We start from the raw sequence: 21,031 nt of genomic DNA, 5'->3' as shown, positions 1-21,031 counted from the left end.
TGTTGTCATGCCTAAGAGTCACCACTGGGGGCTGTATAGAGCACGTACCTTGTCATGCTTTCCTCAAAGATCACGCTCCCTCCAGCGAGCAGCTCAGACCTCTGGTAAGATTGGGGGGGGGTTTCTTTCCGCTAAACACCCCCCACCTGGACAAAGCTATCCCCCTTTCCCTGGATAGGGGGAAGCCAAAACGATTGGCTTGCCTCTCTATTTTTTTCACTGCCCCTGCACGGCGGCTTGTCACAGGTCTCCTCCTCGCCACCCCCCTCCCCCACACACACACACCAATCCCGTCGGATTGGAAGCCCGCGATCGCGCAGGAAAACCCTCTTTTGAAAAGGGGGGGGCGCGATGTGATAGAAAAGGCCGGGCTTAGCGTGGCATTGGCATGCAGCAATGTCCAGCGTGGGAGTATATTTAAAAGCTCAATTTTTGCTGGCTCCAGATGTCGGAGGGACACAAGAGCAAATAGGAGCATGTAAGAGGTTGGTGACACAGGCATTCCCTTGGCACATTTACTAAAAGCAGCAGGCTGAGCATTAATAGCAGCGACAGTTGCTGGACTATGGCTCAAGCAGTGGATGCGATTTCTTCTGGTAGTACCTCTGCGTTTGTGCATCGGGCTGTGGTCAGAAGGGGGGTTGAAACACCCCCAAAAAAGGGCTAAAAGAGTCTCCCACAAGATCTGGAAAGCCTACTCATCTCTAGAATGGCATCCTCCCCTGAAAGGGGGTGCCTGGTCAGAGTGAGCATCAGGGCCATGAAATGTTTGCAACTGTTTTCAACACTGCAGCCCCTGTCTAAAAATTTATTTTTCCTCAGCCATGATAGGATTGGAAAAAAGATTAGCAGCTTTAATCGCATCCCAGTTTGGGACAAAATGTGACAGGTTCCCTTGCATTACCCATGACCCTCCAACTGAGGAACAGGTGAATCATATCCTATCTTGGGCTGAAAACAATGTACGTTGTCTATCGGCAATATAATAGAATAGAATAGAGTAGAAAATTTGCAGGCGGACTACTTGAGTCGCCAGCAGTTGTTCCCGAGAGAATGGTTCTTTCACCCCGATATCTTCCTGTCAATATGTCAAAGATGGGGGATCCCAGACATAGATCTGTTTGCGTCCAGGTTCAACAAAGAAATCAAACAACTTTGTGTCAAGAACAAAGGATCCGCTAGCATGCGGAACAGATGCCTTGGTGTTCCTGTGGAATCAGTTTTCACTGATTTATGCATTCCCTCCTATTCTGCCTGCGTCCACGAATTCTTCGTAGGATCAAGCAGGAAGGGAAGTCTGTGATTCTTGTGGCCCCCAGCATGGCCCAGGAGATCTTGGTATGCAGAGATCATAAGGATGGCGGTAGGGGTCCCATGGACCCTACCACCACATCCAGACCTTCTCTCGCAAGGTCCGGTATTCCATCCTACCTCACAAACACTAAATTTAACGGTTTGGCTATTGAGACCCACATTCTGAAGAAACGTGGGCTGTCAAGTTCAGTGGTATCTACCTTGGTTAATGCAAGGAAGTTGGCCTCCAGAATCACATATTATAGAATCTGGAAGGCATATGTCTCCTGGGTTGAATCCAGGGGTTGGTACCCCAGGAAGTATGTCATAGGTAGAATCCTTGACTTTCTGCAGATGGGGTTAGAAATGAAGCTGACCCTGAGTACTTTCAAAGGCCAGGTCACGACCTTATCAGTATTGTTTCAATGACCACTTGCTTCGCATTCTTTGGTTCGTAGTTTTATTCAGGGGGTAACGTGGCTTAATCCCTCGGTTAAGTCACCCCTGAACCCTTGGGACTTGAATTTAGTTTTGTTGGCATTACAAAAACAGCCCTTTTGAGCCGATAAGACAAACATATGCAAAGGGGAAAATCCTTTTGATAAGGAAACTAGTTTTTCTGGTAATCATATCTTCAGCAAGAAGGGTATCAGATTTGGCTGATATTTCTTGTAAAGAGCCATATTATTATTCACATGGATAAGGAAGTATTGTGTCCTCATCCTAACTTTCTACCGAAGGCAGTGTCAGGTTTTTATCTAAACCAGGATATTGTTCTACCTTAATTTTTTTTCCAGAATCCTGTTCTATAGAAGAAAAATCACTACATTTTCTTGATGTGGTGAGAGCAGTCAAGGTCTACTTAAAGGCTGCTCAGATTAGAAAAACTGATGTTTTGATTGTGTTGCCTGAAGGTCCTAAAAGAGGACAGGCAGCATCGAAATCTACTATTTCTAAATGGATTCGACAAGTAATCATTCTAGCTTATGGTTTAAAGTGGTAGATTCCACCCTCTCAGTTCAAAGCACACTCCTCTAGGGCTGTTAGTGCCTCGTGGACAGTGCATCGTCAAGCCTCCATGGCTCAAATCTCCAAGGTCACCAATTGGTCTTCAGTCTATACATTTACCAGATTCTATCAGGTGGATGAAAAAAGACATGAGGATGCCACCTTTGGGTGCAGTGTGCTGCAGGCAGCAGTATTAGTCCTCTGATCTCATGTTGTCCTATTTTTGTTGTGTCTCCCTCCCCTCAGTTAGCATTGCTCTGGGAAATTCCGCATAGTAATTATTATGGCTCTGTGTCCCGTGATGTACGATTAAGAAAATAGGATTTCTATAACAGCTTACCTGTAAAATCCTTTTCTTTGAAGTACATCATGGGACACAGAGGTCCCTCTGCTCTTACTGGTAAACATGTGTATTGCTTTGATAGAATAACTGAGGTACTCCCAGTAGTGCCAGGGTTTATATAGGGAGGCAACATCCTGTTTAGGGTGTGCCAGTGTCCATCAACTGAAGGTGGCCTATAACCCCCATAGTAATTACTATGGCTTTGTGTCCCCTGATGTACTTCAAAGAAAAGGATTTTACAGGCAAGCTGTTATAAAAATCCTATTATGTATTATACCATATTATAAATTATACCAACCTACTATGACATCCCATATTAGTTATTACACCTATATACTTGATGTCTGGATTAATATAGCAGTGAAAACCACTAAATGACCGGAGAAAATTGGTTAAAAGCATATGGGCACAATAACTATTGGATTTATAGTGGAATATGGGCACAAAAACAATAAGAGGCCAGGAAGAATATGGTCACAAAACCAGCTAGGCAACAAGGGAATTACAGGCACAAAACCACCATATGACAGGGAGAAAACAACAGATTCAGTGTGAATGCAAGTACTACAACCACAAGAAGCCATGGAGAATATGGGCACAAAAACAATTAGACGCCAAACATTTAAAAGCAATAACCGATTATGCAGTGCTTATCAATCATAACAGCAACCTTTCCTCAAAATTTATTGTTTTGATGTACTTCGAGGGGGTCTTTAGCCTATTTAGCCAGATTGTCATATCTGAATCTGTGTAAACTGAAGCAGGGTTAGGCAAAGCATAGTCAGAGAAAAGCCACAGCTCAGAACCAGATAGACAGATACAGTACCAAGTTGAGGTAGGGTCAGAAGACAAGTCAATGGTCAGTTCCAGAAGATCAGTCAAACTGGGCATCAGAAATGAATCTAGTGACAGGAATTGAAGTTAGGAATGCACCAAGGTCAGGGCCTTGGTGCATACTCCCAAAGGTGAGAAACAAAGAAAAGGTTGGTGGCTGAAATAAAAATGAGTGCAATACATCCACAGGAACTGCAGAAGCACTCTAAAGCAGGCATCACCCATTGGCAGAAGGCCTTCTTAAACAGCTGATTAAACTAACAAGTAAGACTGTGTGCATTAACTGTGCTTGTGTACATTGTAGGCTATGCAGGTAGGAGTGTTACACACAAAACATTTCTAAATGCAAGTCAGTAGAAATTGCCAACATGAACTTGTGCCACTATGAAAAGAATCTGCAGATTTTGTTAAACGCATTTAAATGAGTGCAGAGAATATTTTATATTTTTGTAGTGCTACCCCCAAAGGAGCTGCTTAGTAGATTACCCAGGGTCCTTCCCCTAATAGCTGCCCTGCAGCCTGGCCCACAGTCACAGTCACTCTTTGGCTCAATGAACAGTCCAGGGGTTTTCTTTTCTTTTTTTTCTTTTTGGGTAACTTGGATGGGATTGCGTAGGATACTCCAAATATATACTCCTATGTATAAATAGAAGGACACTTATCTTCTATAGAACTTTGAGCCTATAGTAAACTTGAGGAACTTGATCTTCCTTTGGTGGAAAGTCCAAGCAAAGTCCTATCACTGGGAATTAAATAGACTAAGCTCCTCAGGACACTGAACACCGTGTCCCCCTTACACACACAGCTCACTCTTATGCCGTGTACACACGGGCGGAATTTCCGATGGAAACAGTCCGTTGGGAGCTTTTCATCGGATTTTCCGTGTGTATGACCATCAGTCTTTTTCTGTCGCCATTTCTGACGGTCTTTAGAATGAGAGCCTGTTCTTAATTTTTCAGGCGGAAAACCTTTCGGATTATTCGATCATGTATATGCAATTCCGGCACGCAAAATTGCGAGGCATGCTCGGAAAGAATTTGACGCATGCTCCGAAGAATTAAACTTCCCTTTTATAGTGCCGTCGAACGTGTTGTATGTTGCGGTGTTATTGGCCAGCGGAATTTGGTGTGACCGTGTGTAGGCAAGGCAGTTTGAGCGAAATTCCATCAGAATTCTGATGGGAAAACCATCAGAGCTTTTTCCGACGAGAATTCCGATCGTGTGTATGCGGAATAACACATTCCCATGGACAAACTCCTAAACCTTGTGGACAGCCTTCCCAGAAGAGTTGAGGCTGTTATAGCTACAAACTTCAATATTGAACCCAACAGACTAAGACTGGGATGCCATTAAAGTTCATGTGCAGACATCCCAATACTTTTGGTAATATAGTGTATGCTAAATAGGTTTTTGTCATTTATACATTGAAACATGTGCTCCTGTTTTGTTTCAGTGTTTACCGAATTTGTATACTGTGCAATAACTTTATTCTTCCCATATTTCAAAACTTAAGGGGGAATACACTTTTAATAGTGGCTCTCTGTTGAACATTGATATATTTCCAGTAAAGAAAATTGTGGCACACACCGCAATCTTTTAATCTGCACACAGCGCATGTGTGCTTGTATAACCTATGCAAATGTTTCCCAAACTATTCTCATGGCCAAGTGAAGTACACGTTTTGCATTCAACCCAATATATGCATATAAGGAGTTATATGGGTCTGTGCAATGTGATTTAGCTGCTTGTTCAATTGACCTGCACAGCTTTGAGAAATACGGGAAGACTGGTCTAAACCAACTACAGTTTCAATCCATCAAAGTTACAGTGTTTCATTGTAACCCTGGTTATTTTTACAAATTTGAATATGTTAGTAACACAAGGGATGTGCATGCAACAGTGCAGAGATTAGATTTACTAATCTTTATTAGTAATCTGCTGGCTAAATGCTTTTTTTAGTAATCACTCATTTTAACAAGACACAGATATCCATTCATTCAACAACAGTGTGCATTCATTCATCTTCTGACTTGCTTTCAAATATGGTAACAACTTTGTAATTACTAATATGTATATTTATTAAGTCATCTGTATTAGTGCATAAGAGGTAGAATTATTTTACCAGCATCAGACAAGGTTAGAATTCTAATTTACTGTTTAAACAACTACTGCTCTGTTAGTCAAAACTGATGGATATGTGACACATGCCATCTGACCACTAATTCATGGGTTTAAAGCATGTGATATGTCTGTGGTCACAAGGCTTCTTGATGGGATTGGGCTGATGCTGAATTGTAAATTTATGTAATATCATCATCCAACTCAATGAAATGTATAATTGTATTATTATAATTAGGGTATGTTATTCATTAGCAGTTAGAACCAAATGGCTCTCAATCTGTAGATTAATGTTCTTAGGTCCTGTTGCCAGCTGAATTGCACTCACAATTAAGAACCAATCAATGTGGTTTGCTATTATATGATCACTATGACACCTATCATAATAATCCCATGGGTTTGTTAACAAGCAAATCTGTCAGCTGATATTGTGTCCTGCAAAGAGAGAAGCATGGTCACAGCTGAAGACAAGTAGGTGTAGGAGTATAACAAATACAGGACCGCTAGAGGCACCAACATCCTAATGGTGTCATCAAAAATTAAAAAAAAACTAAGATGGACTTTTAGGTGCAAACACAATGCAACAATTAAAAATATATCATTTTTTATTGTTACAAAATCCATAAAATCAAATAGTTAAAAACATGAACACATACAATGTATACATTAGGGATGAGCTTCGAGTTCGAGTCAAACTCATGTTCGACTCGAACATTGCCTGTTCGCCTGTTCAGCGAACAGTAAACAATTTGGGCTGTTCGCGGCAAATTCAAAAAGCCGGAACCCCCTATACAAGTCTATGGGAGAAATCTAAAGTGCTAATTTTAAAGGCTAATATGCAAGTTACTGTCCTAAAAAGTGTTTGGGGACCCGGGTCCTGCCCCAGGGGACATGGATCAATGCAAAAAAAAGTTTTAAAAACTGCCGTTTTTTCAGGAGCAGCGATTTTAATAATGATTAAAGTGAAACAATAAAAGTGTAATATTCCTTTAAATTATGTACCTGGGGGGTGTCTATAGTATGCCTGTGAAGGGGCGCATGTTTCCCGTGCTTAGAACTGTTCCTGCACAAAGTGTCATTTCGCAAGGAAAAAAAGTATTTTAAAATCACTTTCCATTGTCGGCTCCCGTAATACAGAGAACACTCAATGAGTATTAGCCGACAATTCATTCATTGATAAAAAAAATTAAAAAAATAAAGCGTGGGGGTTCCCCTAAATTCAATTACCAGGCCCTTCAGGTTTGGTATGGATATTAAGGGGAACCCCGTGTCAAATAAAAAAAAAAATTGACGTGGGGGTCCCCCTAAATATCCATACCAGACCCTTCAGGTCTGGTATGGATATTAAGGGGAACCCCGCATCAAATTTAAAAAAAAATTTTCCGTGGGGGTCCCCCTAAAGATCCATACCAGACCCTTTATCCTAGCACGCAACCTGGCAGGTCTGAGGAAAAGAGAGGGGGACGAGAGAGCGCCCCCCCCTCCTGAACCGTACCAGGCCACATGCCCTCAACATTGGGAGGATGCTTTGGGGGTCTGTGACCCCTCAAAGCACCATGTCCCCATGTTGATGTGGAGAAGGGCCTCATCCCCACAACCCTGGCCGGTGGTTGTGGGGGTCTGCGGGCAGGGGGCTTATCAGAATCTGGAAGCCCCCTTTAACAAGGGGACCCCCAGATCCCGGCCCCCCCTGTTTGAAATGGTAAGGGGGTACAAAAGTACCCCTACCATTTCACAAAGAAAGTGTAAAAATGGTTAAATAAGACAAACACACTTTAAAAAAATTCCTTTATTAAAAGTAAAAAAAATAAAAAAAAGATTCCAGCGGTGGTAATCCACTCTTGCTATCCAGCGACGGATGATCATCTCTCCGGGGTCCAGCGATAGCTGATCTGATCCAGCGATGGGTGATTTTCAGTCCAGCGCTGTCCATACATCTGTCTTCTGTCTCCACTGCGGAGACAATGCGGGGATCCCATCGCTGACGTTTGTTATATTAGGAGGGCGGGGCACCCCGTCACCTGACCCTGCCCCCTCTGACGCTGATGAGGGAACCCATGGGGTTCCCCAGTGACGTATGGGTGACCCCGCCACCCTCTGATGTAACGCACCTGCGTTACACGGACAAAGCGGGGGGGGGACATCGCAGGATCCTGGGGACAAGGTAAGTACACTGCATAACATCCTTATCTGATGTAACATTTTAATGAGTCTACCCAGACCAGGCTCTTTAAAATATTACACCAGATTGAGACGGTAAAAAAAAAAATGTTTTCACAAGAAATAAAAATCTGGTGTAATATTTTGACAAGCCTAGCCAGTCCACTAGGTGTGTGGTTTATAAAAAATGTTCCCCTTTTTTTATTTTGTCATCAATTTTTTATTTTGGTTACATAACAGTGTAGTTGCTAGCTGCCTTGTTTTATTCCCACACCTGCCCCCAGGGCAGAGGCATTACTAGGGGGTGGCTATTGGGGCTATAGCCCCGAATCTGGGGCCCATAGCCCCGAGTCTCTTGCCACTGGGTCCCTGCCTAACCAGCCGGCCGTGGCCGCGGCTGTGGCAGGCAGGCTGGCTGCATGAGAGAGGCAGAGGAGAGGAGAGAAGCAAGTGGGCAGACGAGCAGAGGTGACATCATCTCTCTCCAACCGCTCCCCATCAGCACTCTTCACAGCCAGGCCTCTTCAATGTGGGAGCGAGGTGCTTTCACTGCCCGCCACACATCAGTGCTCTTCACTCTCACAGCGCGGTGGAGTGGAGGTCACATGCTTCCTGTCATCGGTGGAAGTCCACTCTGCAGAGCCAGACCCCCTTGCTTCAATGTCGGAGGTGCGGCGGGGAGCAGCGAAATGACATCATCTCTCATTGCCTGCCCTGCATCACTGCTCTCCTGCCCTCACTAAATGGACCAGTGCTGCCAGCCTGCCACCAATGCAGCGACAATGCATATTTGGTGGCACTGGCTGGCATGGCAATTTACAATCCACATCAGTTGGCAAGTGAAAATCTACATCTGGTACCAGGTGACATGGCAAGTGACAACGCACATCTAGTAGCAGGTGACGTGGCAAATGAGAATCTGAAAATGGTGGCAGGTGATGTGGCAATCTGTAAATGATGGCAGGAGACGTGGCAAGTGACAAACTGCAAATGGTGGCAGGTGACGTGGCAAGTGACAATCCAGATTTGGTGCCAGGTGATAGTGGCTGGTGACAATCCACATCTGGTGGCAGGTGACATGACAAGTGACAACGCACATTTAGTAGCAGGTGACGTGGCAAATGAGAATCTGAAAATGGTGGCAGGTGATGTGGCAATCTGTAAATGATGGCAGGAGACGTGGCAAGTGACAATCTGCAAATGGTGGCAGGTGACGTGGCAAGTGACAATCCAGATTTGGTGCCAGATGATAGTGGCAGGTGACAATCCACATCTGGTGCCAGGTGACATGGCAAGTGACAACGCAAATCTAGTAGCAGGTGACGTGGCAAATGAGAATCTGAAAATGGTGGCAGGTGATGTGGCAATCTGTAAATGATGGCAGGAGACGTGGCAAGTGCCAATTTGCAAATGGTGGCAGGTGACGTGGCAAGTGACAATCCAGATTTGGTGCCAGGTGATAGTGGCAGGTGACAATCCACATCTGGTGGCAGGCGACATGACAAGTGACAATCCACATCTAGTGGCAGGTGAAGGTGCCGGTGACGGTTGCAGGTGATAGACTGCATCTTGTTATAGGCAATGGTGACAAGTGACATGCTGAATCTGGTGGCAGGAGATGTGACAAGTGGCACGCCCAGGGCTCCCACTGATTCTGCATTATGGTGAGTTGAACCACTTTCTTACCACCAGTGTGCCCCCAACCCCCCCCCCCCCCATGGGCCTGCAAAAAGGTTGGTGACCGATGCTATGGGCTCTAGCCCCAGATCTTTTGCAGAAATTTAAGAAGCAAGTGTAGCAAATATTTTGTACTTTGAATTTTTTACTTTTCATTCTTGCAGCGCCCCTCACCTCCTGAAGAAGTGGGGTGTTCCCATGAAACATGCTGAGGAATTGCCTACCAATGGAAGACATCTACCTATCATTACGTTTTGTGAATCGAATATAGTGTAATTTTGATATGGGTTGGCATCATTTACTCTATGGGAGGCATTAAGGAAGATTCTATATGCATACATTTTATGTGTTCATGTTTTTAATGTGACTTAATGTGATATTAGGGTTTCTGTAACAATAAAAATGTATATTTCCATCTTGTTTCCTTTCAATTTTTGATGAAGCCAGTAGGTGGCAGCTGTCACATTGCAGTTTACTGTCTAAAAATAAATAAATACATTTGAAAAAACTACAACAATGTTAAACCTGTTATTTATGAAATAATGAAAAAAAAAAACATTTAAATCCATTTCTCAGCTTACAAAAAAACATGAGCAAGGTGTGTATTAAAACAGCATGCCACATGAAAAATGTTATGTGTCCTTAAAAACACTGAAACATTATTTGGGTAGGCAAATAGTCATAGAGCTATTATTAAATTAGCTGACACGTGCTGATGCTAATAAATTTGGTCTAGCCATCTAGGCTCCAATGACAACTGATTGTAAAGAGAATAAACTGAGTTTGCAGTGACATTTTAGGAAAATTGGCAACTTTGTGGCAAAATCTAATTTTTAGTAAGCAGCCACTGGTGTGGTTTTCATCAGGATAACCAATCTTAATACACCCTTGATTAGGCAAAAGCTACGGCCTGAATTTTAATAACAATACTTAACATACAAATAGACTCCTAAAAAATGTCTAGGCTTATCACGGAACCATTTTTATTTCATTCTGATAAATTATATACAGAACTTGCCATTAGAATTTAATCTTGAGCTTCTCATGACCTCAAAGTTCTGACTTCTTCAGTAGTAATTCTATGTAAAAATTCACATACACGGTGTTACCCCAAGTATTGGGACACCTGCCTTTACAAGCACATGAACTAATAATGGCATTCCAGTCTTTGGGTTCAATATTGCGTTGGCCCACCCTTTGCAGCTATAAGCCCTTGTACACACGGTCGGAGATTCCGACGGAATGTGTCCTATCGGAACGTTTTGTCGTATAATCCGACTGTGTGTGGTCTCCATCGGACTGTTTCCGTCGGAGTATCCGACGGACCAAGTTTTCCAACTTGTCCGTAAAATTTTCCGACAAAATGCTCTGATCGGAAATACCCCGATCATGTGTAGCCTACTCCGACAGACAAAGTGCCACGCATGCTCAGATCAAATTCCTAGACCAAAGCTATTGGCTACTAGCCTGAACGTAGTCCCGTCGTAACGAAATAACATCATCACGTTATGTACAATCGGATTTTCCGACAACTTTGTCCAACCGTGTGTATGCAACAGTTTCGGACAAAATCCGTCGGACAAAATCCAACGGATTTGGTTGTCAGAATGTCCGACCATGTGTACAAGGGCTAACAGCTTCAACTCTTCTGGGAAGGCTGTCCACAAGGTTTAGGAGTGTGTCTATGGGAATGTTTTACCATTCTTCCAGAAGCGCATTTGTGAGGTCAGGCACTGATGTGGGCGAGAAGGTCTGGCTTGCAGTCTCTGCTCTTATTCATCCCAAAGGTGTTTTATCAGGTTGAGGTCAGTATTCTGTGAAGGCCAGTCAAGTTCCTATACCTAAAACTTCTTCATCCATGTCTTTATGGACCTTGTTTTGTGCACTGGTGTACAGTCATTTTGGAACAGGAAGAGACCATCCCCAAACCGTTCCAACAAAGTTGGGAGCATGAAATTGTCCAAAATGTCTTGGTATGCTGACGCCTTAAGAGTTCCTTTCACTGGAACTAAGGGGCCAAGTCCAACCCCTGAAAAACAACCCCACTCCATAATCCCCCCTCCACCAAATAATTTGGACCAGTAAACAAAGCAAGGTTCATGAAGACATGGACAAGCAGGTTTGGGGTGAAGGAATTTGACTGGCCTGCACAGAGTCCTGACCTCAACCCGATAGAACACCTTTGGGATGAATTAGAGTCTAGACTGTGAGCCAGGCCTTCTAGTCCACATCAGTGCCTGACCTCACAAATGCGCTTTGGGAATAATGGTCAAACATTCCCATAGAGACACTCCTAAACCTTGTGGACAGTCTTCCAAGTAGAGTTGAAGCTGTTATAGCTGCAAAGGGTGGGCCAACTCAAATTTTGAACCCTACGGATCAAGACTGGGATGCCATTAAATATCATGTGCTTGTAAAGGCTGGCGTCCCATTACTTTTGGTAATATGGTGTACAGTATAACATTGATTAATGACGACTCCATCATAATAATTTTTTTTTACATTTTTTAATTGTCTGAATACTTGTCAGGTCGATGTACAGTATTTCATGAAATGGTTAATAATGAAAATGATTGTATGACAGAACACTGACCTCTACACAGGTCCCAGTGATCGCATCACAAATGGTGAGGACTGATAAGTTCTGAGAACGATTCAGCCATTGCACAGCCAGCTGAATGTTTGTCACCCAGCTGACCAGAGTGATGTAATATTCCCTACAGGAAAGAGACAAGACTCATCAAGAAGCGAGTACAATTTAAAACTGTAACTGCGCTCTACTCCATCTTACCACTTCTGCTTATTTATTTTTTCAGCTTAAACTTACAACTGCCGTGTAATCATCACATGATACTGGAAAAGTTCCATGGTATAAAAATAGGTAATTTTGTGCTAAAATAAACATACACATTTTAGTGGCCATGGAGACAACTACTGTGAGTTCAGGGAGGTGACACATAGGCTTTTATTGGGCAATGTGCAATACAGTAAAAACTTTTTAAACTGTAAATCCTCTTTAAAAGCCACTTTATCTGTACTTGTCATTATATAGAAATGTTTTCCAAGCAACCACCAAACACCTTCAAGCTTAGACTACAACGCAGCCTGAATTAGCGGTGCAGTGAGGTGCAATAAAATGCAGGCATGTTGCATATGATCGCACCTCACTGGATGGCTCTACGTGTTGCCACACAGTAAGCACAATGCACCATGCTGCTATGCAGTCAGATGAAGTGTCACCCTGTATGCTTTTAAAAAACATTTACGACAGTTATACACATCACAGTCAGGGGACAAACCAGAGAACTGCCACTTTTGCCAATACCCAGCATAGCCATTCTGTGCGCGCTCCCGCAGTGGCGCACACAGAGCGCTATAGGTTCTGGTGCCTATTGGCTTTTATAAGGATGGCAGGATGGATGATCATCAACCCCCCTGTGTTCCTATGCTTATGTGTATGCTGTTTTTGGTTTTCCTGTTACCTACTAGGCTTGCATTTGGACCTGTCTTGTCTCCACTCCTGGCTCTGATCTTGGGTTGTTCTACTGACTTTGCTGCTGCCTGGTTATCTGTCCATGAACTCAGTTTGTTCCTGACCCTGAAACCTACCTCTGTTCCTGACTGACCTACTGTGCATGACCCTCGGCCTGGCTTCTGACTGCTTTCGGTTTGCCATGCTGTGCAGACCCATCTGCAACTCCTTCCCTGCAGTCGATCCTGCTCTGTCCTGCCCTGGTCATCATCTCAGCTCTTCAGGCTACCACAGCTGGCAACCCATGCTTCTGTGGGTGCAGCACCTCCTGTCTCCACCTTCAGGGGTGCTCTGCACTCAACAGCAAGGGAAGCCCTTTTAGCGATTTGGCCTCCAACCAGGTATGTGGCAATCACCCTAGGGTCATCAAACAGTTGAGCTCTGTTATATCTAAGCCATTGTTTCTAATTTTCAAAGACTCTTTAAATACTGACATGGTACCACTGGATTGGCATAAGGCCAATGTGGTGCCTATATTTAAAAAGAGGTCAACGTCTTTACCAAGTAACTACAGTCAAGTTAGTTTCACTTTTATAGTTGGGAAGATACATGAGAGTTTACAAAAAGATCATATAGAATAGTTTTTGCTAGAAAATAATATTTTAAGCAACAGACCATATGGATTCATGAAAAGTTGAAGTTGTCAAACAAATCTAATTTCTTTTTATGAAGATGTAAGCAAAAACGTGGATGTATTCAGAGGGTAGTGATTAATGATTTATACTCTGAATGGTCTAAGGTTATTAGTGGTGTCCCCCGAGGTTCAGTGTTGGGACCCTTGCTTCTTAATATATTTATAAATTCTATAGAGTCTGAGATTAAAAGTACCATTTCAGTGTTTACAGATGAAGCCCTGCTATGCGGTTACAAGATGTCTCCAACTTGCAAGCCAATCACACGGTTTAATTAGATAACTATGTGGCAAATTAAGTTTAATATTGATAAATGTAAAGTTATACACTTGGGGGATAAAAACATGCATATATCGTACATTCTAGTAGAACAGCTCAGGGAGTCAATGGCAGAGAAGGATTTGGGTGTTCTGGTAGATTATAGGCTATATAATAGCAAGTGATGCGAAGCTGCAGTTTCTAAAGCTAGCAAAATCCTTTCTTGTATTAAAAGAGGTATGGACTGCAGAAAGAGAGATACATAATTTTCTCCCAGTAGAAATCATTGGTAAGACCTCATATGGAATATACAGAGCAGTTTTGGGCACCAGTTCACAAAAAGGGTATCAGAGAACTGGAGAAAGTAAAGAAGGGCAACCAAACTGATAAGAGGCATGGAGGAGCTCAGCTATGAATAAAGATTGGCTAACCTGAATTTATAATCAACATGTATAAATGCATAAGTGGTCCATATAGTGAACTTGCTGTAGAATTATTCACTTTCAGGTCATTACAGAGGACAAGGGGGGACTCTTTATGCCTGGAGGAAAACAGATTAACCTCCACATATGGAGGTTCTTCACAGTAAGTGCTGTGAAAATGTGGAATATACTCTATGACAGACTTTGTGACAGACTCACCCAGGACAGAAGATTTTGGAGGGGACTGCAGGCTAGCCTTTGCCTACTGACTATGGGCCCTGGCTTTCAAGGGAACACTAGTCTTTTGGAGGTGGGTGCCTGGAGGATCCTTGGGAGTGATCTTGTTTCTAAATTGGCTTAGTGTTTTCCCAGAACATACAGACTTGGGGAGTCTAGGCCCGGGATCCATGTTAAAAGCCTAGATGGCACATTACCAGCCATGACTGCTCAACAGTGGGAAACTCATAGCAGATGATAATCTCATCGGCTCAAGCCACCTGTCTTTCACCCATTGTTAATTGTGCTATTTAACACACCTATTGTCTGCTAGCAAACTACTGTTGGGATGTGTTTATACTTGTAATAATGTCTATTGTACTTTGTGAGCTCAATGTCAGCAAGCCTAACCCGGAATGAGACCTCTGAGTATTCAGGTGGCTAGTCGTTTAATCAACTTAATGTTTCTAGTATATGTTAGTTGTTGTTTAGCTATGGTAATTATATTCCTGAGTGCTGTTTGTATTGTTAAGGTAATATGATCAGGAGGAGGAGGTCTTTCTGTGAGGTATATATTCTGTGTGAGTTTGTTCAATAAATGTTCCAGTTTCATACAAGCTATTTGTCGGCTTGTCTTGTATACTATGCAGCTATAATATCTGGTATCTATGTCCAGACTGGTGGAAGCAGTATACTAATGGAAGTACTCAAGCAGAAGAAATGCGTCTGTACAGCAGCTGGATAAGGGTATGGGAGATGGTGCAGCTGGCTCATCTTCCCAGCTGCAGTTCAAGGGCTCCAGAGAAGAGGAAGCCATCCTCATTCCCCAGCCACAGATCACAGAAAGCATAGATTCAATTGACTTTTCATTGAAGGATGTAACATTTACTGAAATTCCAACTTGAGTGCTAACAACAAGGCAGAGCTTTGCTAGCCTCTGCCCAGCACCAGTAACATCTTCTGGGTTCCATGGACAGGAGATGGTGAACCTCTATCCCCAGACACCAGTTTCAGAGACTGGGTATTTAATAGACTTTTCTGCTGAGGAAAAACAGCCCGGTGAGCCTCCAGCAGAAGAGCTGGGATCAGGGCCAAACATCACTGAGCTCTGCCCAGCACCAACAGCAGCTTCAGCCTTCCTGAGAGAAGAGGCTGCCAGCCTTTCTCCCATAACACTGACAGGGAAATGGGATTTCCTGCCAGCAGCATATGTAGAGTTAAAAGAAACTTATCAAGCTGACAACTGGACAGAGGGTCCAGGACCTCTGCTTCACACCCGCGGCAGTTATGGAGGCCCAGGGTGAAAAAATGGCAGTCATTTCCCAGCAGCCAATCAGGATCCAATGGGAGAAGGGAGAGGAGGTGTTCGTACTCCCACCCCAACGGCAGTGTAGTGATTTAGTAGCAAAATAAGTCATCCTTGCTCCACAGCGGGAGTCTAGGAGTCTGAGCAACCGGCTCATCTTCTCAATGGCAGATCAACAGTTTAGGAGAGGAGGTGGTTGTCCTCCCTCCCCAACTGTCAGCCAACGTGGAGGAAATGGTCTTCCCTCCCAAGCAAGGACCTCTGCACTTGGGAGACAGTGACAGAGAAATGTCATCCCAGCAACCAGATAAGGGAACGGGAGATGAAGCAGCTGGCTCATCTCCCCAACAGCAGTTACACAGTTTGGGAGAGAAGGAGGTCATCCTTCCTCCCCAACAGCAGATCCACAGTCTGGGAGTGGAGAAAGCTGGCCTCCCTCCCCAACAGTGGATGATGTGAGGTCCCCAGCTGAATTGCTAACAGGGCAGAACACTGCGGTCCTCTGCCCTCAACTAACAAAAGATGGATTTCCTGTGATAGTGGATGGGACTATGGTCTCCACCTGTATACCCCAGGGATGCTGGGGAGTCAACCCAAATCCCCAAAAGCATCACGGAGTAAGTCCAGCCACCCTTTCTTCTCTTCACCGACTGAAAGGACTCCAGGGAGAAGGGCCAGTCCACACTTCTACCCAGTGGTGGGTATGTTCTACAAGACGGTCCCGTCCTGTTTCATTCAATAAGGGAGCCTACTGTGATCATGGTCTGAGGAGGTGCTGTGGAGATTGACTATGGGCATGAAATCGCTTGCCTTTTGGTAAGCGAAAATTTTGTGCGGTGGTGGTCACGATCCTTGGTGTGTTTTGTTTACACAGAAGATCGAACTCTCTGTATTTTTTATTTTATTTTTTATTTTTACATTATTATTATCACCATTTTTTATTATTATCACTAATATATATTTTTTACATTTCATTTTAATTGCTACTATTAATCTAATATTTTTTATTTTTTCATGAATTCTTATGAAATTTAGGTATTTGTTAAGTTTTCACTGGACTATTTTTCATTTATTGGACTTTTTTATCACTTCACTGGGATTATTCGAATTTCATTATTAACAATTGTTATTTATAATTCTTTTTATAAATTATGGTATGTTTGATTTATTAGAGGGGTAGATCAACTTTTTTTCACTACTATTGCAATCAATTAATCACTCATAGGTGTTTATATTTAATTTTATTTACAGTATTTATGTATGTGCGTGGCTTTTTTTCTTTTGTTATCTTATTGTGTTTACATGTATCTTGTAAAACTAAGCTGCAGCGATTTTTAGTTGTACTAGTGTAGATTTTGGTTTAGCGTGGCATTTATTTTTCTTTTTGATCTATATGTTCTACAAGAGAAGCAGAGGTTGGCTGGGTGAGTAATGCTCTGTTTGGGACAGTTTGTTTGGGGTATGATGTGGGTACGATGTGGTTACGGGCATTGGGGGACTGGAACTACGGACTAACTTTAACCACTTAACAACCGCCCATTGCCGATTAACAGCTTCAGGGCGGTTGTTTAACTCTGAGAGGCCATTAATTAACGGCCTCTTGGAATTCTGCTCTCGCACGCTCCCTGGGGCGCGCACATGAGATCATCCGTGACCGCCGGGTCCAGTGGGCTCGTCGCGGCCGTTTACCACGTGATCGCTCCCTCAAATGACGGAGTGATCACTTGTAAACAAACCGGCGTCATGTTATGACGCCGGTTCCTCCCTCCCCCTCTCTGTACCGATCGGTACAGCGGAGGGGAAAGAGATCGGTGTTAGCAGCGCTGTGGGCTGCATCTGCAGTGCCCACATCGCTGCTCACCGAATTTAACCCCTCAATTCACTGCCAATACTCTGCAATACCCTGCAATACTCTGCAGTACCCTGCAATACTCTGCAGTACCCCCCATTACTCTGCAATACCCTGCCATTACTCTGCAGTACCCCCCATTACTCTGCAGTACCCCCATTACTCTGCAGTACCCTGCCATTACTCTGCAGTACCCCCCAATACTCTGCAGTACCCGCCATTACTCTGCAGTACCCGCCATTACTCTGCAGTACCCCGCCATTACTCTGCAGTACCCTGCCATTACTCTGCAGTACCCCCCAATACTCTGCAGTACCCGCCATTACTCTGCAGTACCCCCAATACTCTGCAGTACCCTGCCATTACTCTGCAGTACCCCCCAATACTCTGCAGTACCCCCCAATACTCTGCAGTACCCTGCCATTACTCTGCAGTACCCTGCCATTACTCTGCAGTACCCCCCATTACTCTGCAGTACCCCCAATACTCTGCAGTACCCCCCAATACTCTGCAGTACCCTGCCATTACTCTGCAGTACCCCCAATACTCTGCAATACCCCCCAATACTCTGCAATACCCGCCAATACCCCGCCAATACCCGCCAATACTCTGCAATACCCTGCAATACTCTGCATTACTCTGTCACCCAGGACAGGAGGCTTTTGGAGGGGACTGCAGGCTAGCCTTTTGCCTGACTATGGGCCCTGGCTTTAGAGGTGGGTGCCTGGGGGACCCTTGGAGTAGTTTTGTTTCTAAATCGGGTTCGTGTCTCCCCAGAACACACAGACTCTGGGATTCTAGGCCCAGGATCCATGTTAAAGGCCTAGATGGCACATTACCAGCCATGACTGCTCAACACTGGGAAACTCATAGCAGATGGTAATCTCATCGGCTCAAGCCACCTGTCTTTCACTCATTGGTAATTGTGCTATTTAATCTATTGTCTGCTAGCAAACTAGTGTGGGGATGTTTTTATACTTGTAATAATGTGTATAATAATGTGTATTGTACTTTGTAAGCTTGATGCCGGCAAGTCTGACCTGGAATTAGACCTCTAAGTGGCTAGTTATTTAACCACTTAAGCCCCGGACCATTTTGCAGCTAAAGGACTTTTTACGATTCGGCACTGCGTCGCTTTAACTGACAATTGTGCGGTTGTGCGACGTGGCTTCCAAACAAAATCAGCGTCCTTTTTTCCCACAAATAGAGATTTCTTTTGGTGGTATTTGATCACCTCTGCGGTTTTTATTTTTTGCGCTATAAACAAAAATTGAGCGACAATTTTGAAAAAAAACGCTATATTTTTTACTTTTTGCTATAATAAATATCCCCAAAAAATATATAAAAAAATATTTTTTCCTCAGTTTAGGCCAATGCGTATTCTTCTACATATTTTTGGTTAAAAAAAATCACAATAAGCGTGTATTGATTGGTTTGCGCAAAAGTTATAGCGTCTACAAAATAGGGGATATCGTTTTATTGCATTTTTAGTAATAATTTTTTTTTTTTACTAGTAATGGCGGCAATCAGCAATTTTTATTTTTATTTTATTTTATTTTTACGGTGACATTATGGTGGACACGTCGGACAATTTTAACACATTTTTGGAACCATTGGCATTAATACAGTGATCAGTGCGATTAAAAATGCATTGATTACTGTAAAAAGTGTGACCTAATGTGTGTTTTTTACTGTAGGGGGCGTGGCTTGGCGTGTGACATCACTGATCGTCATTCCCTATGACAGGGAACAGACGATCAGTGACAAGCTCACTAGGAAGCACGGGGAGAGGTTTGTTTACACTTACCTCTCCCCGTTCTTCAGCTCTGTGACCCGATTGTGGGACACCGGCGGTGATCGGGTCCGTGGGTCCCGTGGGCACGGACACGGAGCTAAGGACCCACTGCTGGGCTCTTAAAGGGCAACGTACCTGTACGTGCTTGTGCCTATTTGTGCCATTCTGCCGACGTATATCAGCGTGAGGCGGTCCTTAAGTGGTTAATCAACTTAAAGTTTCTAGTATATGTTGGTTCTTGTTTAGCTATGGTAATTATATTTCTGTGTGCTGGTTGTATTGTTAGGGTAATACTGTATGATCAGGAGGGGGGATTTCCTTCTGTGGGGGTATATATTCTGTGTGAGTTTGTTCAAACAACGTTACAGTTTCATACAAGCTATTTGTTGGCTTGTCTTCTATACTATGCAGCTATAATATCTGGTATCTATGTCCAGACTGGAGGAAGCGGTATACTGACATACATAGACAAGCCACCCTAAAGCCTAGTGCCAGCATTGGGTGGTTCAAAAGAAACCATCTGACACACGGGCCGTATGTTGACAGGTTTCTATTGAACCAGCCATTGCCGGCTGACATTCAGCCCATGTGCATGGCAGCCGGTCCAACAGAAGACGGAATAGGGTCTGACGACTGACTCCCGATCAGTGCTCTCAACCAATGGCTGAGGGCGGTGACCAGAGTGTTCTGGCAGGGGGGGGGGGGATCGCTGTACTAACAGGAAAGATAGTTAGTACATCAGTTCTGACTTGAGCGGTCAGTACAAACTAGTGGTGTGTACGAGGATTAAGACAGGAAGTGTGTTATATGCTGAATTACAAGCACATCTATGTATTGATAAGCTGCAAAATATGCAATTTTTATTTTTGGGTTTAATACTGTTTTACTTCCCCTTACCAGGGTCACTATTAGCATACAATTTTAAATGTTCTTTTAATGATTTATAGGTTTCAAGTGAGTACTCTGGTTTCATTCCACAATCTAAGAATATCCTCAATTTAAAAGGATTTTTTTTAGAACTGGTCACAGAATTAGCAGAAGTAAATGTTAGGCCAGTGGTCATCAATCCTGTCCTCAGGGCCCACTAACAGGCCAAGTTTTATGTACTACCTTGGGGAGATGCAGACTAGAATACTGCAATCACTGAGCAGCAAATGATATCACCTGTGATGTATTTCTGTTATCTTGCAAACCTGGCCTGTTAGTGGGCCCTGAGGACAGGGTTGATGACCACTGTTTTAGGCAATAGAGTGAACCTGTGAATACCAAAAGATGTGAGGGACATTGAACAAATAAATATTTTTGCCATCATATGATTGAATATTGACAGTGGACACAGCTTCATCTTATTCACTAACATTAACTTATCAAATGAACATTTACTTTGCTAACTGAACAGCAACCTACACCTTTAGTAAACCAGCCTCATTGCGTGTGTACAGTACATGATTGTGGTCAGGTTCCTCTGAGACAGCGCATGGAGTGAATTGTCAGTGGTGGTCAACTTTCTTCATATAGGGGGACCTCAAGTGCAACAAAGGGCCACACATAAAACTTGGCGAATACACCATGTCAGAGACAGCTGACA

The 21,031-nt window shown here is 43.5% G+C and overlaps 1 protein-coding gene across 2 annotated transcripts in view; it reads right to left on the bottom strand.

Annotated features, from left to right (window-relative positions):
• LOC143983561 (inactive dipeptidyl peptidase 10-like) overlaps window positions 1–21,031 on the bottom strand; it is a 322,327-nt gene that overhangs the window by 107,611 nt on the left and 193,685 nt on the right. For both annotated transcript variants that reach the window (XM_077483372.1, XM_077483371.1), the window contains exon 11: window positions 12,027–12,150. In XM_077483372.1, coding sequence (XP_077339498.1) covers window positions 12,027–12,150 — 124 coding nt within the window. The remainder of the gene's footprint in view (window positions 1–12,026; window positions 12,151–21,031) is intronic.

The sequence above is a fragment of the Lithobates pipiens genome, unplaced genomic scaffold (assembly GCF_037356315.1).
Source record: "Lithobates pipiens isolate NorthernLeopardFrog02 unplaced genomic scaffold, aLitPip1_a1.2 Scaffold_16, whole genome shotgun sequence".
NCBI classification, from domain to species: Eukaryota; Metazoa; Chordata; class Amphibia; order Anura; family Ranidae; genus Lithobates; species Lithobates pipiens.
The sequence above is the reverse complement of the archived record's forward strand: the minus strand, read 5'-3'. Positions and strand labels throughout refer to the sequence as shown.